Raw genomic sequence first — 24154 nt, forward strand, 5'->3', positions numbered from 1 at the left:
GCCTGTGAGAATTCAATAGGGAATTCACTCCCAGGGGGATTGATGTCAGCAGCCTTAAGCTCACCTTTGAACACAGCTCTAGATGTGTTAATTAATTCCCAAAAATGAAGGTTGGGAAAGGATAGCTACCAAGAGAGATCCTATCAACTATGCCAAGAAGCTGCTTAGATGATAGTGCTACCTGGAAGAGGTGACAGGCTGCACATGAGTCTGAGATGGCAGCGATTTTCCCTTGTAGACAAACATGTATTAACCAGCTGGCAACTGCAACCATTACTGCTTGTGGGTTTTTTAAATGCATCCCACCTACCTAAATTGCCTTTGGAATCACTGAGTTTTGCAAGAGAAAAGGCTTCTGTAGATGCTATTCATGCCAAAGATGTCCTAAGTCAGGCTCTTCAGTTAACAAGTTGCTTAAAAATGCAAATTAACCACTTGCCAAAACCACTTTCTTTTGCAGCTTGAATTTCAGTGGAGTCCATCTGGCATCTGCTGGGCAGTTCAGTGACTTCCTGGGCAGCATGGGCCCCGCACAGTTTGTTGGGCGTCAGACCTTGGCCACCACCTCGATGGGTAAGGAACACCAAGATCTTAGATGGCTTAAATTTAATACTGAACAGACCACTCCTACGAGCCACCTAATAATGTGTCCAGCATCTGCTGCTCCACCACTCCTCCGCTCCATTTCTGTGCAAAATCAAGTAAGCTTGGCTGCAAGGTTTTGCTGATTGCTGCTTATATGGCATTAGCAGGGGAGCACCGGCTTCGTGCTTTCCTTGGTCAGATCTGAAAGGCACAGACTAAGTAAAATGCAGCAAGAATTCTGAAAACGCATCCTATGCGATTTTCTTGCCGGATACAAAGCTCAGTGCTCTGTGAAGATGTTCTTATAGCACTCTATAACTGCATTGTCTAAAGCAGCCTGCAGCTCTAGATATTCCAGTGTGGTAGAGATTGGAGGCTATCTGCTGCCAAAGAGCGTGAGACTGAGTCACTAAAGCTGTGTTAGGAGGCTGGTATTAGAGACTGTTGTTGAAAATGTGGGTTTGAGTCACTGCAGAGCTGCTCCAGAGTAACACAGGAGGAGATCAGGCACTTATGGCCTACAGTGTGGCACAGCTCATAGCAGGCATGACACAGGGGTTGCTTTTTGATGTTTTACTAGCCAACAGATGGGTTGTTTTGAAAGTGTTCTGTCTGTTTTGACATTTTGGTTTAGGGGATGTGGAAATTGGCTTGCAAGAACGAAATGGGCAGCTAGAAGTGGATATCATTCAGGCTCGAGGACTCACACCGAAACCCGGCTCCAAAACACTGCCAGGTAGTATGCTTTGACCTCCTCAAATACTTCACTGAGCCCCAGCTTCCTGCAGTGCTTGCACAAAGGGGTGTTGTTGATTCTGCTCGGCTTCTGTGGGAACTGAGCAGTCTGTTTGTCTTATTGAAAATAAGAACAGTTGAGCAAAACTGTTCACTGCTGTAAATGCCTCCTTTAGCAAAAGGAGACACAGCACTCTGTCTTTTCAGAACTGAGCATTAAGATTTGTTCGTATTTGACCATGTTTGTTTTTTTCCAGCTGCTTACATCAAAGCTTACCTGTTAGAGAATGGTGTGTGCATTGCGAAAAAGAAGACAAAAGTGGCTCGCAAGTCATTAGACCCTTTGTACAATCAGGTGTTACTGTTTCCTGAGAGCCCCCAGGGCAAAGTATTACAGGTAAGATGAAGGAGTCTCAGGTCTGCCCATCTCCCTCTTTCACCTGTTCTGGAATATACCTTGTCTGGCAAAGAATTTGGATGAGTGACATAAAGGAGAAAAAGCTGATGCTTTCATGGAACCGAATGCACTCTATCTGAACGTAACAAATGAAAAAGAAAAGCTTTTCCTTTTGTTTGTACTCAAACTTTATTACTTGATACCATGCCAGCTAACATGAACGCTTACCAAGGGAAGGTTTTTGTTTTGTTTCCAGTCAGGAAATGAGTAATATCTATAGATAGTAAACAGCCTTGCAACAAAGGTTTTTTCTGTGTTTATTCAGAGCACTCTGCTTTGGCCTTCACCCAATCACATACCCTACCTGTTTCTACCTTTTTCTTATACTGCCATACATTTCCTGCCATACACTCATTTTCAGTTCTGTATCTGTATGTCCAGGGCAAAGAGTGAATTCTGTTGTTAATCTGTAGTTAAGTCATTTCCATGCCATAAATCCTAGCTAAAACCCACTGGAAATACTGATGTAATTAATCTGTGGGTTTCTTTTGCTTACTTCCACTTACATATGAATTGCCACCTGATTCACAAGATCCGTCTTAGTGAACTCTTCTCCATTTATTTTGATTGGAAGCACTTTTCCCTATTGAAGCTATAGTGGACTTTTCTGACTGAAATATGGAGTCTGGCTTGATCTGGGTTTCCTTACCTGCAGCCACGGATCTTCACTCACCCTGACTTCTCTGTAGACCACAGCCATGCTGCTGGCACACAGAAGATGGAAGCAAGGCTGAGGTACCTAAAAATTAGCTCATGAAAGATGTTGAAGGTGTTAAGAGCTATGGATTTAATCCCCAGCGGAGATGGGAAGCTCAGTACAAAATGTATCATTTGTCTCCGTTTCAGAGACATGAGCAGCATTTGTCAGGTAGGGTCTCCCAAAGAATGCCCAAGGTGAGTTGGCAGAGCTGTCTCTGGAAGAGGTCTCATGGATTATCCAGTACTGCCTGTCCTGGGCCACCACTTCACCATCCACCACTCAACCATGGCTGAGGGTTCTCATGAGTCTTTGCCTTGACCTTACTTTTATGAATAAGCTTTGGTAATAGAACAAGGAGAAATGCTACCATGCTGTTCTGCCACTTAATGAGAAATAGTGCTGCCTTCCCATGGGATGTGGTACAGCAGAAACCGAGCAGCCAGCAGCTGTGCTAAGTGTCAGTATGTGGTCACGTGGTCTCCTAGCTGTGTTTTTGCCGTGGCAGCATCCTTGGTGCAAAAGGCCGGCAGAAGAGGGTTGGAACTGTGTCTGCCTCATTGCAATTCTTCTGTCCCATGCCCTGTTCCATTTGTGTCATTCAGTTTGTCTTCAGGACCAGTTTCAGTGTCTCATTGCAGCTTGCAGTGTCTCACTGGAACTTTCTCAAAGGGAATAAAATTAGGAGCTTGGCTCAGCTACTGTGCCACCAGACCAACTTCCTGCAATATCTTGCTCCATCCCGTGCTTACCTAGAGTGATCATTTTTGGCTTTTCGTTGTCTCTCCTGCCTTGTTTTACTGAAAACTGTAATGTTCTGGTTATTCGGAGCTTAGGGAAAGAAAGATTAGCCAGTGATCACTAGTCACCATCATAACCCATCATACTCATCCTCTCCTCTTCAGAACTCGGACTTGCTATGGAGTCACTCGTCACCTTTGTCTTGAGCCACATAGGGCCATTTGGCCACGTGCAGATCTCCAGCATGTCTAAGCCCATGACCCTCACTGCATCTGTTGTTCCACCCACCGGTCTCCATCGTGTCGTAAGTGTGATTCAGCTTTCCCTGCTCAGCTGCCAGCTCTTTCATTAGACCTTCCTCTGCGTCTCCAAGCTTTTCTCGCCAGTCTGTTCTGTTTCCCCTGCATGCCACTTCAAGTTTGCCCCTTACGTCACCAGTCCCGCTTGCCAGTGCTCAGCTGCTGCCCTTTCTCCAGGTGAGTAACCATGTCTCGTTGCCATCTGCTGTGCATTACAAGGCTGAGTGCAGAAGTTAAGTTGTATACTTTTGCTGTGTTTGAGGCTAGTTGTTGTGCCAGGACTGATTTGTATTGTGGATGTTGGAGCTGCGGCTCTGGGTATATTTTGTGCATGTGCTTGGCCTATGGACGTCGTCCTACTGAAGAGGCGTGTTTCATCTACACGTACATTCACTTCTTTTGTATGGGGGAAAACATGTTTCTATTAACATTCAGATTAGGAAAGCTGTGATAAAAATACAGGTAAAATGATCATCCAGAACTTGACACCGGCAGCAGCCTAGTGTATCCCTGTGTGTGCCTGTGTAGCCTAAGCATTTACACACTACTTGGGTTCTAGTAAAGCCCAGGGAAGTTGGATACATAGAGAGATTGGTCAGACTGCTGCTTCCCAAGCAAGCATGCCAGCTTGAGGATTAATTGTGCTCCCCCTCTTGTTTCTAAGGTGATAGTCTGGGGAAACTACGGCCGCATGGAGCGCAAGCACTTCATGGGAGTCGCAAGGGTCCTCCTGGAAGAACTGGATTTGTCAACTTTAGCAATTGGCTGGTACAAGCTCTTCCCAACCTCCTCAATGGTGGATCCCACTACAGGCCCGCTCCTGCGCCAGTCCTCGCAGCTTTCCCTGGAGAGCACAGTGGGACCCTGCTGTGACAGGTCTTAGTGAGTAAGGAAGGGGGAACTGCTTTTGTTTTTTAAACATGCTGTCAAGGTTTTGTTTGCTGGAACTCTGACCTCAAGCGCAATGCATGTTCAATCAGTTCTTGTGGAGCTGGAAGAGGAGGATAAACCAGTGACCTTAGACAGAAGACAAGGGGGAGGGTGCTGTACCCTCTCTGTCGGAGGAGGTGCCGTGGGGCATGAGTCCTAGTTGTCAAATTAGACATACACCTCTTGTTTCGCTTCTCTCGCTGTCATTCTTGGACCCTTGTTTCAGATCAGCATTAACTCTGGAAAGTTGCAGCATTTGAAAAATCTGGGGGGAGTAAGGAAGGTATTTTTCCTAGCTGTGCATCTTCCAAATTTCTTAGGCAGATTCTTTCTCAAAGTACCTGAAAAATGCAGAGGCCAATATCTGACCTAGAAAGAGCAAGAGCAGAAAGTTTCAGAGGGAGTATGAGTTTTTTCGTAAGATCTTATTGAAGGAAGAAAAAAGAAAGAAACCTGTAATTCTTTCTTTAGTATCAGTTCCACATCGCTGAATCCTGTAGCACTGTCACTGCTGTGTTTTCAAACTGTGCCAAATTACCAGCAAGTGTCTTTCCTGCATTACTTGTGTAACACTGCTGATGAAGCATACTTGGTGGGAGAATAAGTGCCTGCTTAGACCAGGCAGTTTGAACAGAGTTTGAGTTTAGCAGTCTGATTATCTGCAATTTTGCTCAGAAAAAAAGCCCCACCAAACTACTGGAGGTGGGAGCTGAGCATCAGACTTGCAGCTTGAGATATGCTTTATACCTTTATACCCTCACTTGTTGCTCTGCATCCTTCAGTCACATCTTCTACCTTGTGCTCTTCTTTCATCTCCTTTGTAGCAGTATATACCTGCTGGAGATGCTGCCCTTCCTGTTATGCTATTGGCTGACCTGAAACGGGGCTTTTTATTCTGCCACAGGAGAATGAGATTTGGGGGGGGTGCAGACAAAAGAAATTTGAGTCTGTCACCTGACAGGAAGGTGCTGAGAGCACATAACCTCCCTCATGGAAAGAGTGTTGCTTTAGGCACTCTCAGTAATACGCAAGCATTGTCAAATGCTCTGAAAGAAGAGATGCTGTCCCCCGAGTATGGAGCAGTAGTGGGTGAGGAAGCTGAAGGCACAGTGGTCACAGCATGTATATTTCATTTAAGTGCAACGCTAACTGGAAAGGAGCCTTGTAGGTGAACCTGTGAAGCACATTCTCTGCCAGCAGAGTCACGTGCGAGAGAAAGGCAAGCTAGATCCTTCACACAATTAAAATCTTCTCTTTGAAAACACTTTTTGTCCAAAATAATCTCCAAAGATTTCCTGCTAACAGCTAGATTTTTTGTCATAATTCCTAATGAGGATTTGGTGATTGCACTTTCAAAATAAGCTTTGGAGATGTTTTACTTTGTGATTTAAAGGTGAAGGTCCCATATCATGTTTAGGAGTGAGCAGATCCTCAGCCTCTCACTGAGGCACACAGAGCATTTATTTCTGCATGCGGACCTCAGCTTTGTTAGAATAAAAGCATGACTGTAGGGTGGATGGTGAGAGCAGTTGCTTTTGATCCAAGCTTGTATGTGGCATTTTAAATCATTTTGAGATAAATTACTGAATAGATACAAAACAAATAGGCCTTACAATAATGTCTGCAAAACTGATACGATATAAAGGAGAGGGAAGGCGCAGAAGGGGCATAGAATGAATAGGTTTTTAAGTGGCAAAAGCCTCAGCATTTCAGCTAAATCTCTTAATTTCCTTGAAGAAATATGTCTCTGGCCTCTCACTAATTCTTTTTTCTGATCGTATTAGACAATTTCTATATATTAGCTGAAGAAAGTTTGTTGCATGCTGGTCAAACTATGTTGTGGCGCTCATTTTTTAAAGAAGCACATTTACTGTAATTCAAGTCAGCATCCTTTCCTCTTGGTATGTAGTGAGTACTAGGCAATATTGTACAATACGTGTATGAACTAGAATAGATTAGGTAGATTTAGTGGTTTGTAGCACCGGATCTTTTAATAACTACGTCTTTCAAAGGACTGTGGGGAACTCTGAGTATGTTCCAAACCTGGCAACAGAGAAACGGGGCTTCTGTTCTGAGTAGTGCTGAACATTTCCTATTGGAGATTGCTTGACGTTATCTCCTGGTAACAGCCAGTTGGTCAGCTTTGTCCTCCGTCAGTAAGGTGAATGCAACACTGCAGTCTTTTATGTGGAGTACGAGACCGTACATGCCAGAAAAAAATCCCTATGAAATATTATTTAACGACTGTCCATTGGAAAGCTCAGTTCCTCTCTGTGCCTGGCAAATGCAACGTGTCTCTAAATCCCATCCCTCTAACAGCGCCTCAAGCTTAAAGATAACTGGACTCCTCAACACGGAGGAGTGTCTGCCATCTATTTGTAGTCATTCTGAAAGTTTGTTGTCAGGGTAAAAAGAAAAAAAAAAAAGAAAGAACAAAAAAAGGCACTTCCGCTCGTGTTGTTTCTATTAGCAACCCAAATTCTGCATTTTGAGGTCATTCTGACAGTCTGCTTTGGACTGTTTTCTTCTGCCTTGTTCCCTGGTTGGTGGTAGCCTGATTCTCCCTTGTGTTTGAAGTCATTTCCAAGTCCTGTTTCTCTGCAGTAAGTGATGGTTTCAAGCTCTGGCTGCCAAGCCCAGAAAGGTGATGCAGTCCTGGTGGTTCTCCTTCGTAAGGCAGACGGACTCACAGGAGCCCTTCCAGGAGTGCCCTCAGGGCACAGAGTGTCAGGTCAGGCTGTTACGTTGCCCAGTACTGTCCGGCCTCAATTCTGGCTTCACTCATGCCCAGGATTCTTGCACTGACCATGGCACATTGCAGTTAAAAATGAAATCTAGTTTTCCATCAATGTTAAGACTCACTGTATAGCATCCATGGCAGATCTTGGGCTTGGAATGGCTTCTTTTTATAAAACCTAACCCCTTAGTTCCTTTTGAATTTGATCTGCCAGTTTCTGTCTAAGGTGGTGTGATGTGCTAGTTGTGATTACCAGTGTGTTGGAGCAGTTTACCAGGGTGGTTATAATCAGGGAGAAGAGAAGAGCAGGAGACTTTTAACATAAGCAAAAAAAAGCCATCATAGTGCTTTTGGTCTGTAAGTGCTGATGAGGGATGAGGCTGAGGAGAGGAGAGCATCTGTCCTGCACAAGGTTGGTTCCCTGCTCCTTGTGCATTAGATGCTCCATTCTATAGTAGCAGGAGGGTTGCTCGCAGGAAAGAGCTGGAGAGCTGATCCCTGTTACCTCTATTACTGTTACTGTGGGAAACAAAGGGACTCGTGGTGCTGAGCGCATCTCTGAGGCAGAGCCATCTCTCCCCACGTACCCCAGCACACCAGAGCCCCACACGTGGCTCTCGCTCCCTCAGGCTGAGCAGAACATGGCCATGTTTCTTCAGGCAGCAATGTGAATTCTCCCGGTCTCCCGGTGTTGCTTTCCCTTTGCCCCAGCACGGCTGGGATGCCATAGAGACAACACAAGATCCTCATTCTGCAGTTCAATGCACGGGTCCTCATCCTGTGCCCACATCCATGTGGGCAGGCAGAGTAAGGGCCCACTGACTCTCAGTCAGGCAAGCACATCCCCACTTCTTGGTGTGGATTGCTTCACAGATTGCTGCAGAATTATTTGCTTTGGATGATGATGTGTATTTAATGTTTCTAGCTACCGGATCCTATATCGCCGTACTGTTCTACATTGGCAGGTCTTCTGGAGTCAGAATATCAGGGCTCCTCCTGTACAGGGGCTGTTTTTAAGACGTTGAGGCAGTTAACAGGATCTCAACCTAAGCATGTTTAGTAACGTTTAGACAGCAAGACAACTTTTTTATGAGACTCATTTTAAGTTAGTTTATTACATGCTGGTAGTAATATTTTAAAACAGGAAAAATATTTTTCTTTAAAGACAAGATGATGTATGTTTTTTAACGGATAGCATCATTTAGCGTTTTCAAAGATGTTTATTGTCCTCACTATGGGGTTCACTCATCCTTTTCATTTCTGCGTTCCTCGTTATATTTTTACCACCCTTTTTTCTCTTCCAAAAGAAAAGAGATGTGTGTAAATAACCACTGGAGAAAAGAGTCCTATAGGGAATTCTGTTCAAACTGACCATAAGATCCTTAGTAAATATTTGTCATTGTTCACGAACTCTCAGCTATTATTCGAGCCTTTGTTGAAAGAAATAATTGATGTTGTATTTTCAAGATGAAAACGACTTAGCTAGTTTTGTCATAATCCTGTACTCTGTATAAAAATCTTTTTATAAAGAAAGTCTACTAGGCTAACAAGCAATAATATATTCCACTTGGTGTGCACAGGTTGTGACTCGCAGGCTGTAGTACATATTGTTGGTACAGTTTATATAATTGTCTTCAATCTTAATGACATCACTTTTGAAAAAGGTCCGTATTAACTTTGATTGTGAACCTGAAGGTTGGGCTGTTGCCTTGTAAGAAATATTCATCGTGTAGGCTTCTCTGTGAGTATGTGTGCCCATTAACATGAAATCTCTCTTAGGTGAAGAATGAAACAGCTGTAGGCAACTTCATACTGCAGAGTTTAAAAATAGTTTCAATATAAACTTAATGACTGTTTCCAGCGCCCTGTTTTTCTTAGGCTATTTAGTATTTGTAACTCAATGAGAACGGTTCCCACTGCCACTGTAGCCCTGATAAAGCAAAAAAGCCTTTGCACTCTGGGCCGCGTGAGTTCTGCCCCATAGCTGCCTGTTTGCCTCGAGGCAGCGCGGGCAAGATAAAGGGAGTTTATTTCAGAGCAGCAGATTGAACTGCTCTCATTTAAAGGCTCTGTGGGTTGTTTTGTCAATTTCATAGATGGCATTTGTCCCTTTTGTTAGAAAATTCCACCCAAGGCAGCAAAATTGCACCTTCACAGAGGATCACGGGGGACTGATGTGTAAATGGGAGCGGGCTGCTCTGGGGCTGTCCTTCAGTGAGTGATGCTGAGCTCAGCGACAGATTTTTCTATGGTGGCAGGGTCAGGATACTGGGTTTTAAGTCAGCTTTATCGTTGTTGTGGTACCTAAAACAGAACAGCTTCAGAGCAGCATCCCGCTCGGTTGCCTGTGGCCCATCTTTGCGTTATTTGGAGGTTGCCACCTGCCAGCTGTGCAGTGGTGCTGGAAGCCCGGATGGGTAACGAGAGAAATAATTCACAGCTGATTGTGAAATGCTTGGAGGATAAAGAGCCATGTGGATGCAAAGTGCCATCAGCAGAGCAGTCCAGGGAAACACACGTATTCTAATTGGTGTCCGTGTGTGTGCAGCCACAGTGCTCCCACCTGGGCTGTCTGCTCGCCATGGCAGGGAACGTCCTGCAGCCCCAGCCCAGCCCCAGCCACTCACACACAGCAGCAACATCAGGCTCTGTCCTCAGGAGTCTCAGGCATTTCCCACGGCGTGGACGCCTTCTGCCCTCCTTTCCCTTTGGTAGCTGCTCTTGTCCTAGTGGAAGAGAGGAACGAGAGAGTTCCTTGTAGCATTTGGTTCTTTGCACTTTAGCAACCAAACATGAGGAGGAGCCAGCACCAGCCCCTTATGGAGCACCAGCAAACAGAGGCTGAGACCTAATACTTTTCCCTTCATGCCTTCCCAGGAGCTGAGTTGGCAGCCAGCACCGTGTGGTTAAGCCCTGCTGAGCTGGGCCAGCGGGCAGCTTTGTGTTGACGCAGCACGTCGGGAATCGTGCGGCCCCCAGCTCAGAGAGGAGAGAGCTTTGTCCTGCAGGAAGGATGCATGGACACACAGCATGTGGGAGGGGTTTTGGCAGGAGCACCCCAAGGTAGGACTCAGGGCATGCCTGCTCCAGGGCTTGGTTTGTAGTTGCTTGGGCACCGTGGATTCAGATAGCTGCCCATAGGGCTCCAGCTCCCACTGGGTCTTTACATCTTGCAGCATTCTTTCCTTGGGGCTGTTGTTCTTTACCCAGTGCTGCTCCCTGGTTTCTATTTTGGTGATTCCATCTCCTGGACCTAAAGCTGCTTTGAGCCTTATTTGGAGTGAATCTGTGGTGTTTGCCCTCAGCCACATGGTGCTGGGAGCTGCAGGCTGTTCTCTGGTTCAGATGGCAATTGGACCTCAAGGCCCCAGCATAGTATTACTGTGGCCCTACCACCCACCCAGGGGCAAGTGTCCCAGCCACATTTTGTGGCAGTGCTGAGCTCAGAGCACAGAGTAACTCCATGCCAAGTCTGGTTGGAGCTGAGGGTCTTGCAGGCTCTTTGCAACCCATGCCATACAGTACAGCCAGCTGGGAGAAAGCAGGGATGGGAGGAGCTGCCTCTGTGCTGGCTTTTGCTTTCCACTGCTCCCTGTCTGCGTTCTCCCTTCCCTCTCAACACGAGGCCTTACTCCTGCCCACAGGCCCAAGGATGCTTGCAGCCCCTCTTTGCACTGCGGTGTCCATCCCATGCTGCTGGGCAGCCCGCAGAGCTGGCCTCTGCGTGGGGACGGGGCTGTCCTCCCAGCATCACCCTACAGCGGGCTGCTGCCTCCGTGTGCCCCCAGGGAAAGCTGCTCCCATTGGGTCCAACCTTTTTACATCATCAGTTGCTCCAGAAAACAACAAACAATAGCTTGGCATGGGCACCACGCAGTTGCTACTTTCTCCTCTCGCCTTCCTGTAGGAGTGGGAGCTTCTCCAAAGCATTTGGAGATTTTTAATGCGGCCCGCTGAGCTCTGATCCCACAGAGCTGGAGGGGACGCCAGGATGGGCAGTGTTGGCCCCGCTCCTCCCCGGGGGCATTAAGGTGTAGGGCTGCCTTGGGTGGAAGCATGGGACACCGACAGCGGTGTGCTGCGGCTGTGGGCAAAGGAGGGTTGTGCTGTACTTCTTTCCTGTCTGTAGGTTTAATTCAGATGATATGTGATGATTGAGTGATTTACAATTCAGTGTTAAGCTAATGAAAACGTTGATAATGGTGACAATAAAAACCTTGTTTTTTTTTTTTATCCTGTGGTGTGTTGGATTATTTTAATCTAAAATTCAGCTGGCTCATCCTTTCTCTCCGTGCCTGAAGGACATGCTGTGAGCTCAGCCTGCTGCATCACAGCGGTGCCTGGACTCCTTCCTGATGCTCTCAGCAGATGGGTTTTCTCTGAACCCACCCTAATTTCAGTCCTGCATTCCTCTCTGCCATTTCCAGACATCCTTTTGTCTATGGGCATCTCCAGGCAAACAGCTGAGCTCTCTCTTGTTTGTACTTCAGGCAGAAGCCTTTTGCTCTTGCTGTTGTCTTCTGTGGGGACCCTTTATGATCACACTGGCCGTGGCACATTGATTTGGAAACCCTGGAACAGAAAGTGCTGCTGGCAGAATAACAGTGCTGTGCCCCAGGATGGTGGGAATACAAAGAGCATTGAGTGTTCAGGGGAGTGTGGGGACCCCTGGGGAAGAGCATCCCTGGGGGTATCACTGGGACTGCAGTCCTGGTGCAGGAGGGATCGCAGAGTACTCCTCCCCTGAGAGTTTCTTAAAAGGTTTTTCTCATGCATCCCAACACCTGTGTGGACTGGCAGGGCAGCCCCCCACCTCCCCACCACCCTCCTGCTGCTGCTCCAGCCCCAATGGAGCCCTGGTCCTGGTTCTGCGTGACACAGGGAGTGATGAATGGCACCTCCCACCCTCAGACCATCACCAGCTCCCAGAAACAAACAGGATGGGCTCAGACAGACACTAAGCAACCAGTGACCTCCCCCAGGGACATCCCTGCACATGGGACACCCACAGCCCGTCTGTGGCGAGGCACGGGGAGCCTGGCAGGATGCTGGGCTTTGGGCTCAGGCACATCTGCTCCTTTCTTGTGACAAACACTTGTCAAACAGCAGCTGGGTTCACCTTTTATTAAACCTCCCAGAACAAAAAGAAGACAGCAAAGCCTGTTCTGAAGCCACCCTGATGTGGGTACTCTGCACACCATCCCCACTGAAGGCAAAATGGAGAGAAAAACCACACAAGAAGGGATTTTAGATAGAACTGAGTGAAAACGTCTGTTTATTGGGGGAAAACAAAAAAGTGAAGCAGAGCTGCTCCCACTGCCAGAGCCCAGCCCTGCTCTCTTGCATGGTGGGACAGGGCATGGAGCACCAGCTGGAAGCAGCCTCCTTGCTGGGGCCCTGATCTGGACCTGACCCTGTGCAGGTGGCTGCATGGTTCAGGCTGGAGCTCACTGCAGCTGAGCCCTCAGCACAGCCTGGGCTCACAGGTTTGGCTGCAGTCCTTCCCACCAAGCAGTCCGTGTGAGCGTGATGCTGGAGGACCTGTTGGTAGGTGGGTGCATGGAGCTCAGCTCTAGGGCTTCTAAATCCCTTCACCAGACATACTGCCGTCAGCCAGAGGGCTGCAGCCCACCCCAGGGCCTGTCCTTGCATGGCACTGCCTTGTTTGTACCCAGGGAACAGCCTGTGGGATGTCTTCAGCCCTGCAGGACTTGCTAACGTCAGTTTGGCCATTGCGGTCCTCTTGGCAGATGTGGCACAGCCTGCGTGGCAAGAGGCAGTGACTGTGGTTCAATGACCAAGGCAGCAACACCTTCATTTTGAGAGCAGGCAGGTGAGAAAGCAGACCTACATCCTGCTGACGGGGCCTCTTCAGACCCAAATGCTTGAGCCTGCCTGGGAGGAAGGAAAACCAAACAGTGCATTACTGGGGCTGGCTCCCTGCTGGAGAAGCGATGCCGTCTCCAGGTCCCCTATGTAGGGCTGGCTGCCAGCTGGGAGGGAGGAACAGAAGAAATGAAAGAGGTCGGAGGGGCCTGATTGCTCCGCTAATTGTTCATCAGCACAACCAGGCTCCTAGATGGATTTCCTGCGTGGCCGTGGGTGCCGCGGGCAGCGGGGGCTGCCGGATGACAACGAGCTGGCTGGGGACGAGCCGGTCTGTCCCCGTGTGCTCAGCGACACCTCATCGATTTTGTAGGAAATGGAGTTGTAGTAGACGGGGTTGGTGTGGCAGCTCAGGGTCTCAGGGTGGGAGGGCGCGGGGCTGCCGCACAGCGGGGCCCGGTAGCACAGGCAGGTGCAGAAGGCCGGCACTTTGCCCGCCCCGTTGGCTGACTGCCGCCGCTGCCGCTCCGCGTCCTCCTGCACCAGCGGGATCAGGTTCAACTGGCTGGTGCTGTCTGCTGCCGGCAGAAAGATGGCCTTGGTACTGTGCCCGTCCTCCTTGGCTGTGAGGTGGATGGCGTTGCGGGCCCTCCTGAGGGAAGCCCTCTCCTCAGCGTCGCGCCGCTCGTCTTCCGAGTTCATGGTGAGGAAGCGCAGCACCACCAGGTTGAGGAAGGCGCCGATGACCGTCAGCCCCACCAGGATGTACATGAAGCTGAACGCCACGTAGGGTGGCTTCTTCTGCAGCGCCTCGTTCTTCTGCAGGGCCACAAAGTCTCCGAAGCCGATGGTGGTCAAGGTGATGAAGCAGTAATAGTAAGCATGGAAGAAAGTCCAGCCCTCAAAATAAGAGAAGGCCGCAGCCCCGATGCACAGTGTTCCCATGCAGGACAGAAAGCCCACCAAGACCATGTTCTCCATGGAGACGTTGGTTGTTCTCATGCCCAGACACTTCTTGATCTTCTTGAGCAGGAGCCGCACGACGGTGTTCATGCGCTCACCCAGGCTCTGGAACATGACCAGCGTCAGGGGGATGCCCAGGATCGCGTAGAACATGCAGAACACTTTGCCAGCATCTGTGCCTGGAGCAGCGTGCCCATAGCCTGCGTGGGGGAGGGGGAGAACCATAGAATCATTAAGGTTGGAAAAGACCTCTAAGACCATCCAAGTCCAGTCATCCACCAGTACTGCCCACAGCCCTCAGTGCCACATCTCCACAGTCCTTGAGCACCTCCAGGCATGGTGACTCCCCCACCTCCCCGGGCAGTCTGTGCCAATGTATCACCACTCTTTCTGAGAATAAACTCTTCCTAATTTCCAACGTCAGCCTCCCCTGGCACAGCTTAAAGCCATCACCTCTCTTATGTTGCTGTTAGCTGGGAGCAGAGGCCGACCCCCACCTCACACAGCCTCCTTCAGGGAGTTGCAGACAGCAATAAGGTCTCCCCTGAGCCTCCTCTTCTCCAAGCTGAACCATCCCAGTTCCCTCAGCCTTTCCCCATAAGACCCCACAGTGCTCAGACCCCTCACAGCCCCACTGCCCCTCTCTGGACACGCTCCAGGCCCCGATGTCTGTCTGGCAATGAGGGGCCCACAGCTGAGCACGGTGTGGCCCTGTCAGTGCTGAGCACATCCCACAGGCATCCATGTATTTAAGGCATGGAGCAGAACCTCCCACTCTCCTCAAATGCCTCGCAGAGATTTAATTTCCCCACCTCTCTCCAAGTCTCAGCACTATGACTCAAGAACACACACAATTATACCATGAGGCATGATGAGGTATTCATCACCATCCTCCGGACCCAGCTGATCCTGCGCCCACCTCACTTACATAAACTGAACTGAAACCAGCAGCCTCTGACCTGCCAGAGTGAGTAAGTGCTGGGCTGCGAGGAGTCATGTAGCGTTGCTGCATGGACACAGAGGAGGTGTCCAACCTTTCCTTTGGGTTTCTGTGATGACCTGCTGGGGCTGGAGGTGCCCATGTGAGGGCCTTGTCCCCAGCTCTGCTGTGCTCTGAGCTGCCAGGGTGAGGGAGGAGCAGCCCGTCCCTAATATCCCCAATTGCTGCATCTGTTTATAAAGCCGTGCAACCAAACCCAGTGAACTTAATTCCTGCGTGGCACGTCTCATGGGATACAGAGCAGAACATTGACCACAATGGCAAAACAAACAAACAAATACATGAATCCAAGCCCAATAGCTGAGTGCGATGATCAGGTCCTAAGCACAATGAGAGCAAGGAGGACGTAAATAAAATGACCCAGAAGAGCTTTTGTAGCCTGAGAGGTTCCTGAAAGAGCATATGACTGATGCTTTCAAAATGACGAGGCTGCGTTAGAAAGCTGCACAGCTACATTAATGTTAAAGCTGAGATTCATAGCACAGCGTGACATAACGAGGGCTGGCGTGCCGCCGTTTGAGAGGCACAGCACCTGGGCCGGGATTATTTATGGCAGGGGGTGTGTGATAAGCGTGGCAATTGTTTGTCACAGCCGACAGAGGCATCATGTAAATGAAGCTATAAGCTGTCACGGGATGATGGGGGTTTTCACTGCAGCCATTCATCCTGCCGGGGCCGATGCTCAGCAGCCTCTTCTGCTGGTCCCAGATCTCCTCGTGTTCCCGTGCCAGACACGATGAGTGCAGCCACCAGGCGCGTGCGGAGCTGCCCCGGGAGGCTGAGCGCCGTCCCAGGGCCGCGGGAGGGCAGGAATTGGCCTCAGGGCTCCGCAGCTGCAGCGCTGATGCCGGTCGGGATCCCAGCGCGGGGAGCGATGTGAGCGCGGGACCCCAATGACCGCCCGCCCTCCTGGGATGCTCGGGGTGCGTGGATTCATGCAGGAGGATCAATTAGATGATGCCGATCACCTCTGTGGTTAACCTCGGGATTAAGGCAGCCCCCGTTCAATTTAGTTTTACTCTATTGTGAAACAGCAGGCGGACCAAGGCTGGGCTCCGGTGAGCGCGCACACCTGGGGGCTGGACGCGGTGCCGCCACCCCCCGACCTGACTCTCCCCGCTTTCCCCGCGGGCGCCCGTGAGCGCAGAGCGAGGCTCGGCGGCCGTGCGGGCTGCTGGGACGGCAGGACGCGGAGTTTGGAGCCAGCGAAGCTGCCGGAGCCTCCCGCGCAGCTCTCCCGCCCGGTGTGCGGACACGGCACCGGCGACGAGGACGCCGCTCCCCGCCCCGCACCCGCCGACTTCTGCGGCTCCGGCCCCGCCTCGCCGGGACTCCGTGCGCGTGGCGGCCCGTGTCCGCGGCTCAGCGCCCCCCCCCCCCCCGCGGGGTCCCGGAGGCGTGTCGGGCTCCGGCACTCACCGATGGTGGTGATGACGGTGATGGCGAAGTAGAAGGAGCCGGCGAACTTCCACTGTCGCCCGGCGCGGTGCGGCTCGGCCTGCAGCACCAGCCGCTCCAGCTCCCGGTAATCGTCGGCGGAGAAGCGGTACTTCCTGCGCAGCTCCCCGCGCTTCTGCTCCAGCAGCCGCTTGCGGCCGCTCTCCGCCTCCGACTCCAGCGCATCGAAGACGGCGGCGCCCACCAGCAGGTAGGAGAAGATGCAGAGGATGAGCGCTGCCGTGCGCAGGTTCTGCCGCTTCATGGCGAGGCGCGGCCCCTCAGCCCGGGCTCCGCATGGCCCCGCCGCCCCCCGAGGGCCCCGCGCAGCGCCCGCGCGCCGCCCCTCGCGCACCCCCCGCGCACACGCGCAGCGCTCCCCACGCGCCCCGCAGCCGCCCGCCCGCTCCCCGCCTCCCTCCGCCCGCACCGCGCTGCGGGGTCACGGCCGTGCCCGCTCCGCTCCGCCCTGCCCCGATCCCTCCTTCGCTTCCCAGGCCGGGGTCGCGGGCAGCGGTCGCTCTCCGGGCACGGCGTTTGGGTTCGTTCGCCTCTCACCGCCACCCGACGGCGGCAGCACTGCAGGGGATGGATGGATGGGTGGGTGGGTGGATGGATGGTGGATGGATGGATGGATGGTGGATGGATGGATGGATGGATGGATGGATGGATGGATGGATGGATGGATGGATGGATGGATGGATGCCCTGTGCCGCCCTGGGGTGTGCAGAATCAGCTGTGTTAGGAAACGGAACCCTCGAAGCGCGGGCCCGGTGGCTCGGCTTTGCTTCCCCATCAGTTTATGTAAGCCTTATGTTTCGCTTTTTAAAAATAGAAAGATGCTTCTCCCGAGCTGTGCGTTGCGGGAGAGAACATCTCCTTCAAAAATAAACTGCCCATCTTGGCTGGGAGCGGCGGTGCTGCTGGGAAAGCTGCTGGGGCTCTGAGGGTCCAGTCTGGAGCAGCTGGGTGGTGCTGCAGCGCACTACCCCGGTCCAGATGCACCGACGCGTTTGCTCTGCAGATGGGCTCAAACTGCACGCACAGCCCCCATCGCGTGCAGCTGCAGGACAGCGGTTGCAGCTCCCGGGCTTTGTTCTGGTCACAGGCCCTGTGGGACAAGATCCTCCCGTACACAACAGGGGCAGGAGCGGTTGAGCACCAAACCCTCCTGGTGACAAACACAGTGCTAAGCAGTGCAGGGCTGCACAGGCAGTGCACACAGCGGCGTGTTTGGGTGCTGCCATTGGCATTAGAATGCAGGCAGTGCTGCACAGAGGCCTCGTGCTCATACATGTCTTTACCCACACACAGCAAGTGCACCAGAGCTGTGTCACAACACACTCATCCCTCCTGCCCAGAGAGAAGCCCCATGCTGTGCAGCTCGGCCTTCGTCTTCCTGCTGCTCTCATTGCACTTGAGCAAGGGCACATGGGAGCCGCAGGATGGGAGCAAGCAACATAAAGCACTTCATCATCGATTTACAGCAAGAAGTTGCATTATGAGATGGCAGGTCTCCTTTTTATTGCACCAGGAGGCGGTCGGACAGCAGAGCTCTGTGCATAAAGCAGGAGCATAAAGCAGGAGGATTGGGGTGTTTTCATCCTGGGGGCTGCAAACAGACTGGGCTGCATGGCTTTCCCTGCCCTCTGGGGTATCCCACTGCCTCCCTCCCAGCCCTGCAGTCTGGGAGCCCTGGCACCTGCATCCCACTGTGGATCCTGCCCGATGCCCTGCCTGAATTCCCCAGCCTCTCTCCCCTGGAGCTCATGCATGGAGCAGCCCCGAACAGCCAGCGTTGCTGCTGTCAGTCTGTGACCACAAACTCTATTTTCAGCCTATTAAGATTTTATGTGCTTGGAAAGCTGTCAGTTGAGCAGCAGCCAGGCACACAGCACCTGCCATAAAGCGCCTGGCCTGCGCCCAGCTGGGAGTGGTGCTGCTTTGATCTCGGCCACTTTCATCGGTGCATTTATTTGTTTCGAGCACCTTGGCTTGAATCACAAAAACAAGCTAAAGCAGTAACGTCCCTACTTCATCACTGCTGGGATCGTTGGCTGAGAAGCAGAGCAGACAACCAGTTGTGATGTGGGCATCCCAGCACAGCACTGGGATCAGCACACAAACACGGCAGCGCATGGCTAAGTGCAGAGCAGGACCTGCTCTGCTCCCACGGTGGGCAATGCTATAAATGAGTTCTCAGCTGCAGGCAGGGGAGGGGCAAAAGCTCTGGGAATGCACTGCAAATATGCAAGGATTTTCCTGAGGATGACAGCTTCGCCCTCGTCCTGCAGTGGGGCTGGAAAGGGGAACGCTGCCGTCCTGCTGCTCTCATTGCCTCCCACCCAGCGGTGGGGTCGGATGCTGAAGGACCGGGAGTGATTTCTCAGTGGGGAACACATAAACCAATCTGAAGCTATTGGTTTAGTGGCGCAATGAGGGCGCTGCACACGTTTCGTCCTTCACCTCGAAGTCGAGATATTTTTTAAACCAAATTCCTGTTTGTGCACTGAAGTTTCCCAGCTGCTTCTCTCAGGCTGGATGAATCGGGGCGGTGGGACGGCTGCTCCCAAGGGGTGATGCAGAGATGCTCCTGTGGCTCTTGGCCATCATGTGATGGCTGAGCTGCATCCCCAGGGCAGAGCGCACAGCGGCACCGCGGCCACAGCTGCTGTGCGGGTCTCTGAGTCAGTGATGGGAATGAAATTAATGCTGGGCTTTGGGGAGCCAGGCAAAACGCCGGCTTGGAGCAGGAAGATCAGCCTGGGGCTGCAATGGGGCGAGGAGCACTTGGCTTGCTTTGATATGCTCCGTTTGAGTGTCTCTGGGTAGGGGCTGAAGCATGGAGCTGTGCACGTGAAGCTCTGAGTTACCCCAGGGCAGCTCCTGCCCCATGGAGGTCCCAAACTGCACAGTGTTCCCTATTTATACCCACACACATGGTGGAATAATATGAGACCAAGAGCCTCACGCAGCCACGCTGGATGTTGTTCTATTTATATGGTGAGCTCTCCTTAACAAACTGTTGGTCTCCCAGACGCCAAAGCACTCTGCACAGAGACTCTGACTTTCATTTTAAAGAAACACTCACTGGCAGCACCCAATCCCACACATCTTTACCATTTTTGCCCGGATCACCCAGAGTTAACTGCATTTCCATTGCTTTCCCAGCACAGCCGATGTCCTTGGTAAATCAGATGAGCTGTCAGGTCTGCTCTCCCTATACCCAGAGGTTCTGGGACAGTGACACTGCTCTGCTGCAGAAATAAACACCTCTCCCTGCATTCAGGGATGCTGTGACCTTTCATTAGTGACCTGCAGGACTCAGCCCTTTCTGCACACACTGCAGCTCCCACCGCACCACAGGAGATGCTCCCAAAGCCCCCGGCCCTGCACTCCTCGCTCTGCTGGGGACCTCTGGTTTAGCTGACAGCAGTGTTTTCTTGTGTAGCATTTCGGATGCCAAGCAGAACAGTTCTGAATTCTAGGGAAGTGAGATGGTTGTATATCTGTACATCTGTTTGTCACATTTGTCCCCTGTGGGGCAGCAGCTGCTCTTTGCATGGGGAGGAGCCTGGAGGGAAGGCAGCAAGAGGGGACTGCTTTGCTGCTCACAGCTGTGAGAGCCGGGCAGCCTCATGTGCCAGTGGTTCTCCTTAATTACATGAGAGCTAATTAAGGGAAGGAACTTGCCTGGGTTTGAGGAGAGATGGTTTTGGGGTTTTGTTATTCTTCAGCTTGCATGGAGAGTGGTGCTGCCTGGGGATCAGGAGGGCTGTGAAGCACAAGATGCCACCAAGCCCTGGAGCCTTTGTTTGCAGCGTGCAGATCCCAATGGCTTCTGCTGGTTTGACTGACGTGGGATACGGAACCATGAGATGCTGCAGCTCCTGGCTTAGGGCTGGTCTGTGGGATACAGATCTTTGACTCACCCTTAACAGTGATGTGGGGGCAGTGGATGAGAGCTGGGTGCATGGAGGGGAGCAGAGCTGACGTGTGCCCCTGCTCCATCCCCAGGGCCAGCTGGCTTTGTGCTGCCACCGAGCTCTAGAAGAAGCCAGAGGAGCACAGATGAACATGTTAAGTGTTTATTTGCAGCTCAGATGCATTAGCCCTGTGTGATTGCCACCGTGTCCTCCACTGTGGAGTGGTGAGGTCAGGCCGTGTGAGCAGCAGCTGGTTGGTACAGGTCAGGCTTTGCTCCAACTGCAGCCTGTGTGGGGCCGTGCTCTCCAGGTATGGGGCAGATCTAACTCATGTGCCCCTTCTGAAATCTGCTGCTTCGAGTCTCACTGCTCCGGTCATGCTTTGCAGCTGCTTGTGGTGGGGAGAACCGAAAGCAAAAAGCAAAGCGCTGCTCAGGAGCTGCTGCTCCTCCCTGCAGCAGAAATGCCCCCACATCCACAGAAGCTGGTGCTGCCCTGGCAGCTCATTGTACCTCTGCACAACTTCAGCTGGTTCTGCCTCTCTGCAGGTGACGGGTGCTCAGAGCTCTCTGGGGCATTGCCTGCTGAGCACGTGGCTCAGGCCACTCCAGTCATTTGCCTTTGCGAATTAAAACGAAGCCCTGAGAAACTTTAAGATGCTGGTTTGTTTGTTATAGACTCTTCCAGAAGAATGAATAATGCCAAAATACATTTCTCTGCTGTGAAGGAGGCGGGCAGCGGAAGATAAGCCAGATCCCAAAGCAGCTCTGCCTCCAGAAACAACCAACACCACTGCTGGCACAGTTTAGTCATGTTTAAATCAAGATATGTTAGTGAATATTTCCATTTCTACAGCACTTCCCCCTGCAGAACTCCCCCTCTCCACCATCCTGCAATGCAGCAGCTCACTGCCCCACTTGGGGCTGACTGCTCTGTTCTAAAGCCCGAGCCCAGCCTACTCCCTGCTGCCCTCAGTCCCATCTGTCCCCGGCATCATGCTGGAGCCGAGGACTGCAGTCCCATCTTACCACAAAGCGTGCTTCAGGTGGGGGGAAAGCTGAAGCTGATGCACACAGCTGTCGGGGAGGTGCTGCTGCTGCTCAGAGCTGCTCTGAAGCCTCCTGCTCCCCGAAGATGATGCTGCTCCTCGTCTCGTGGGCTTGGTTAGAGGATTCCCATGTGAAGATGGATCCTAGGGTCTCTTTGGCCCTTTGGTGGATATTCCTAATGCGTGACATGCAGTCTTTGCTGGTCATAACGTAGAGCAGAGGGTTGAGCGCACTGTTGAAGCTGGCCAGGCCCCTGGTCACCTGATAGGAGACGTAGATGTTCTTCATGGCCTGTGTGCAGGAGCCCTGCCGCTGCCAGGCTCGGGACAGCAAGTTGAGGTTCCTGAAGATGTGGTAGGGCAGGAAGCAGACGGAGAAGAGGACCATGACGAGCACCACCAGCCTGATGCTGCTCCTCCTGAGGCCGGGCTCCACCGTGTCGCTCCTGCAGAGCACCACCACCACGTGGCAGTAGCACCCGATGATGATGAGGAAGGGGATGACGAACCCCGTCACGGTGACGGCGGCGGTGTAGGGCACGTAGGCAGCCAGGCTTTCGTCCCCCGTCGTGTCGTGGCACTGCGTCCCCTTGGGGTTCATCTTGCTGAAGGCCAAGTCGGGGCCCACCTGCGCGACGACCCACAGCCACACGGCAGCGCAGAGCCGGCCCGGTGACATGGCGGCCTGGCAGCGGCCCCGCGCCCGCAGCGGGTGCACGATGCCCAGGTAGCGGTGCACGCTGATGCAGGTGAGGAAACCGATGCTGGCGTAGAGGTTGAGGTGGAAGAGCCCGCGGGTGAGGCGGCACCAGCCCTGCCCGAAGGCCCAGGTGCGGCCATGCAGGTAGTAGCTGATGAGGAATGGCAGCGTGCAGACGTACAGCAGGTCGGCCAGGCCCAGGTGACCCACCAGCGGGCTGAGCGGGCCGCGGGGGCCGGCGTGCAGGTGCCACAGCCCCAGTATGTTCCCCACCAGCCCCAGCGGGGTCACCACCAGGTACACGCCGGGCAGGAAGCGCTGAGCGAAGGCGGCATCCACGGGGCACGGGACAGCGCTGCTGTTGTCCCAGAGTACAGTGTTGGTGGCCATCGGGTGCTGCAGGAGATGAGCAGGCGCTGCGGTGCTCAGGGAGGTGCCTGTGGGGTCAGGATCCATCGCTGGGTCTGGGGATACGGGGTGCAGGGCTCCAGGAGGAGCTGCCGGCCCGCTGGAGGTACTGAGAGCAGGGCACTGGGACCAGAGCTATTTCTGGTGGTGCTGGGAGGGGCGGGAGGAAGGCATGCATGGGGCGGCTCTGTGCCGCGTGGGTGGGAGAGCTCACAGCTCGCTGCCACTCTTCTCGCTGCGTCCCGTCCCCAGGGAACTGCAGCTCTTGCACCCCGCATCCAGCTCCGACCTGCAGCTCCGCGCTCAGCCCTCACAGCCCGCAGACGGCGGGTGTTAGGAGCGAGGGCAGGGCAGAGATCCGCCTGCAATGTGCGGGTGGCCCCGGTCCAGCACAGCGCGTGCCAGTGGCAGTGCCAGCAGCACGGGTGTGCAACGCCGCCTGGCCCCAGCGCACCTCCGGGTAGTGTGCAGCAACAACATCCTGCTGCCTGCTCCACTGCTGCCTGCTCCGTATCCCCTCCGCGGATAGAAAACAATCCCTTCGTCCCCACCCTTGGGCAGTTTTAAGCAGGGAGCATGAGGAGCGCTGTGCCTTCCCCCTCCTGCCCGCAGGCTCTCTGGGTGTGACGCGGCAGGCACACAGAGGCAGCGGAGTTTATGCAACAGTTAAAAGGAAACCCAAAGAGTGCGATCCCAGCTTCACTGCTGAGCAGCTGCTGCAGCTCAAACAACACCAGAAATAACGTTATCTCCGGGCACCAGAGCAAACAGACCAACGGGCAGAGGGAATGTATTTATCTCTGGCAGGGTTATGGCCCTGCCCGCCTGTGCTGCTGTAGGGAAGCCCGAGCCACAGTAGTATCCCCTTCGTGCGGATGTGTTGGCTCTAAAAACAATAGAGATTCGCCGGATGCAAAAGAAGCCTGTTTTGTTACTGTCGATGGTTCCACGTGCTCGCTGAGAAACAAACCGTGGTCTGCAACTCTCATGTGCCGTTGTGGGTGCGGATGTGGCTCTGAGCTTCAGGGCTTCCCAGAACCCTGCATGGCTGTGCGGTGCTTATCTGACACCTCCCAGCACCCCGCAAAGCCCGGCTCCTCTGGGCCTGCAGGAAGCACTGACTGCCCAGACCAGCACAGCTTGGGGGGAGCAGCAAACACTGAATTGCAAGGGTCAGATTCCCTCAGTTCTCAGGGGAAAGGAGCTCTGATTTGTTTGGAGTCGTTAATTCGTTGTTGAGGTGTTTCCTGACGAGTTGAATCACAGCTCCCCAAAACACCAAGAGACGCGGTGAGTCGTTTCTGTTTGAGATACAACTTGCAGGTTGCTGCTCAAAAAGTGACCTTTAGGATTTCACCACCAGCGTGGGGTGGCTGGGATGGGCTGAGCCAACACAGGGGGCCACATCTCAGCACACGGAAACCAGAACCTCCTTGAACCCAGGATGTTAGTGATGCTGGTCATGCCTTACCCGTGTCAACACAGGAACACTGTGGGTTCTAAAGCCTCTGTGAGCCTCACACCACTGCTGTTTATGGCACAGCCACCACAGAGGCAGAAAAGCCAATGGTGCTGAGTCCCTCGTGCTGTGTGCTGCCATGGAGGCTCCTGCATCCCCTTCATCCCACTAAATGAATGGTTGGTGTCAGTAAATCATTCTCTTTG

The 24154-nt window shown here is 52.6% G+C and overlaps 3 protein-coding genes across 3 annotated transcripts in view; 1 reads left to right on the top strand and 2 right to left on the bottom strand.

Annotated features, from left to right (window-relative positions):
* Positions 1-11412, top strand: part of RIMS4 (regulating synaptic membrane exocytosis 4) — a 50418-nt gene extending 39006 nt beyond the window's left edge. Inside the window, exons 3-6 of the mRNA XM_072349887.1 lie at positions 461-573; positions 1220-1321; positions 1578-1717; positions 4179-11412. Of these exons, the coding sequence (XP_072205988.1) occupies positions 461-573; positions 1220-1321; positions 1578-1717; positions 4179-4397 (574 nt within the window). The 3' untranslated portion in view covers positions 4398-11412. The remainder of the gene's footprint in view (positions 1-460; positions 574-1219; positions 1322-1577; positions 1718-4178) is intronic.
* Positions 11413-12292: 880 nt separating this feature from the next.
* On the bottom strand, positions 12293-16764 carry KCNK15 (potassium two pore domain channel subfamily K member 15). Its single transcript, XM_072349877.1, has 2 exons — positions 16390-16764; positions 12293-14170 (listed from the first exon to the last, which is right to left on the bottom strand). The coding sequence occupies exons 1-2, from the start codon at positions 16670-16672 to the stop codon at positions 13257-13259; spliced, it is 1197 nt and encodes a 398-aa protein (XP_072205978.1). The 5' UTR covers positions 16673-16764; the 3' UTR covers positions 12293-13256.
* Positions 16765-17916: 1152 nt separating this feature from the next.
* Positions 17917-24070, bottom strand: LOC140259176 (P2Y purinoceptor 1-like). Its single transcript, XM_072350241.1, has one exon. It carries the CDS (start codon positions 22535-22537, stop codon positions 21434-21436), a length of 1104 nt encoding a protein of 367 aa, XP_072206342.1. The 5' UTR covers positions 22538-24070; the 3' UTR covers positions 17917-21433.
* Positions 24071-24154: the final 84 nt, after the last annotated feature.

The sequence above is a fragment of the Excalfactoria chinensis genome, chromosome 15 (genome assembly GCF_039878825.1).
Source record: "Excalfactoria chinensis isolate bCotChi1 chromosome 15, bCotChi1.hap2, whole genome shotgun sequence".
Lineage (NCBI taxonomy): Eukaryota > Metazoa > Chordata > Aves > Galliformes > Phasianidae > Excalfactoria > Excalfactoria chinensis.

What these genes read in the sequence shown, in the direction of transcription:
- KCNK15 (XM_072349877.1), bottom strand. Translation starts at nt 16,672, where the DNA reads ATGAAGCGGCAGAACCTGCGCACGGCAGCGCTCATCCTCTGCATCTTC. An exon ending in CACCGTCATCACCACCATCG is followed by an intron (nt 14,171 to 16,389) that starts GTGAGTGCCGGA and finishes TCCCCCACGCAG; the next exon opens with GCTATGGGCACGCTGCTCCA.
- LOC140259176 (XM_072350241.1), bottom strand. Translation starts at nt 22,537, where the DNA reads ATGGATCCTGACCCCACAGGCACCTCCCTGAGCACCGCAGCGCCTGCT.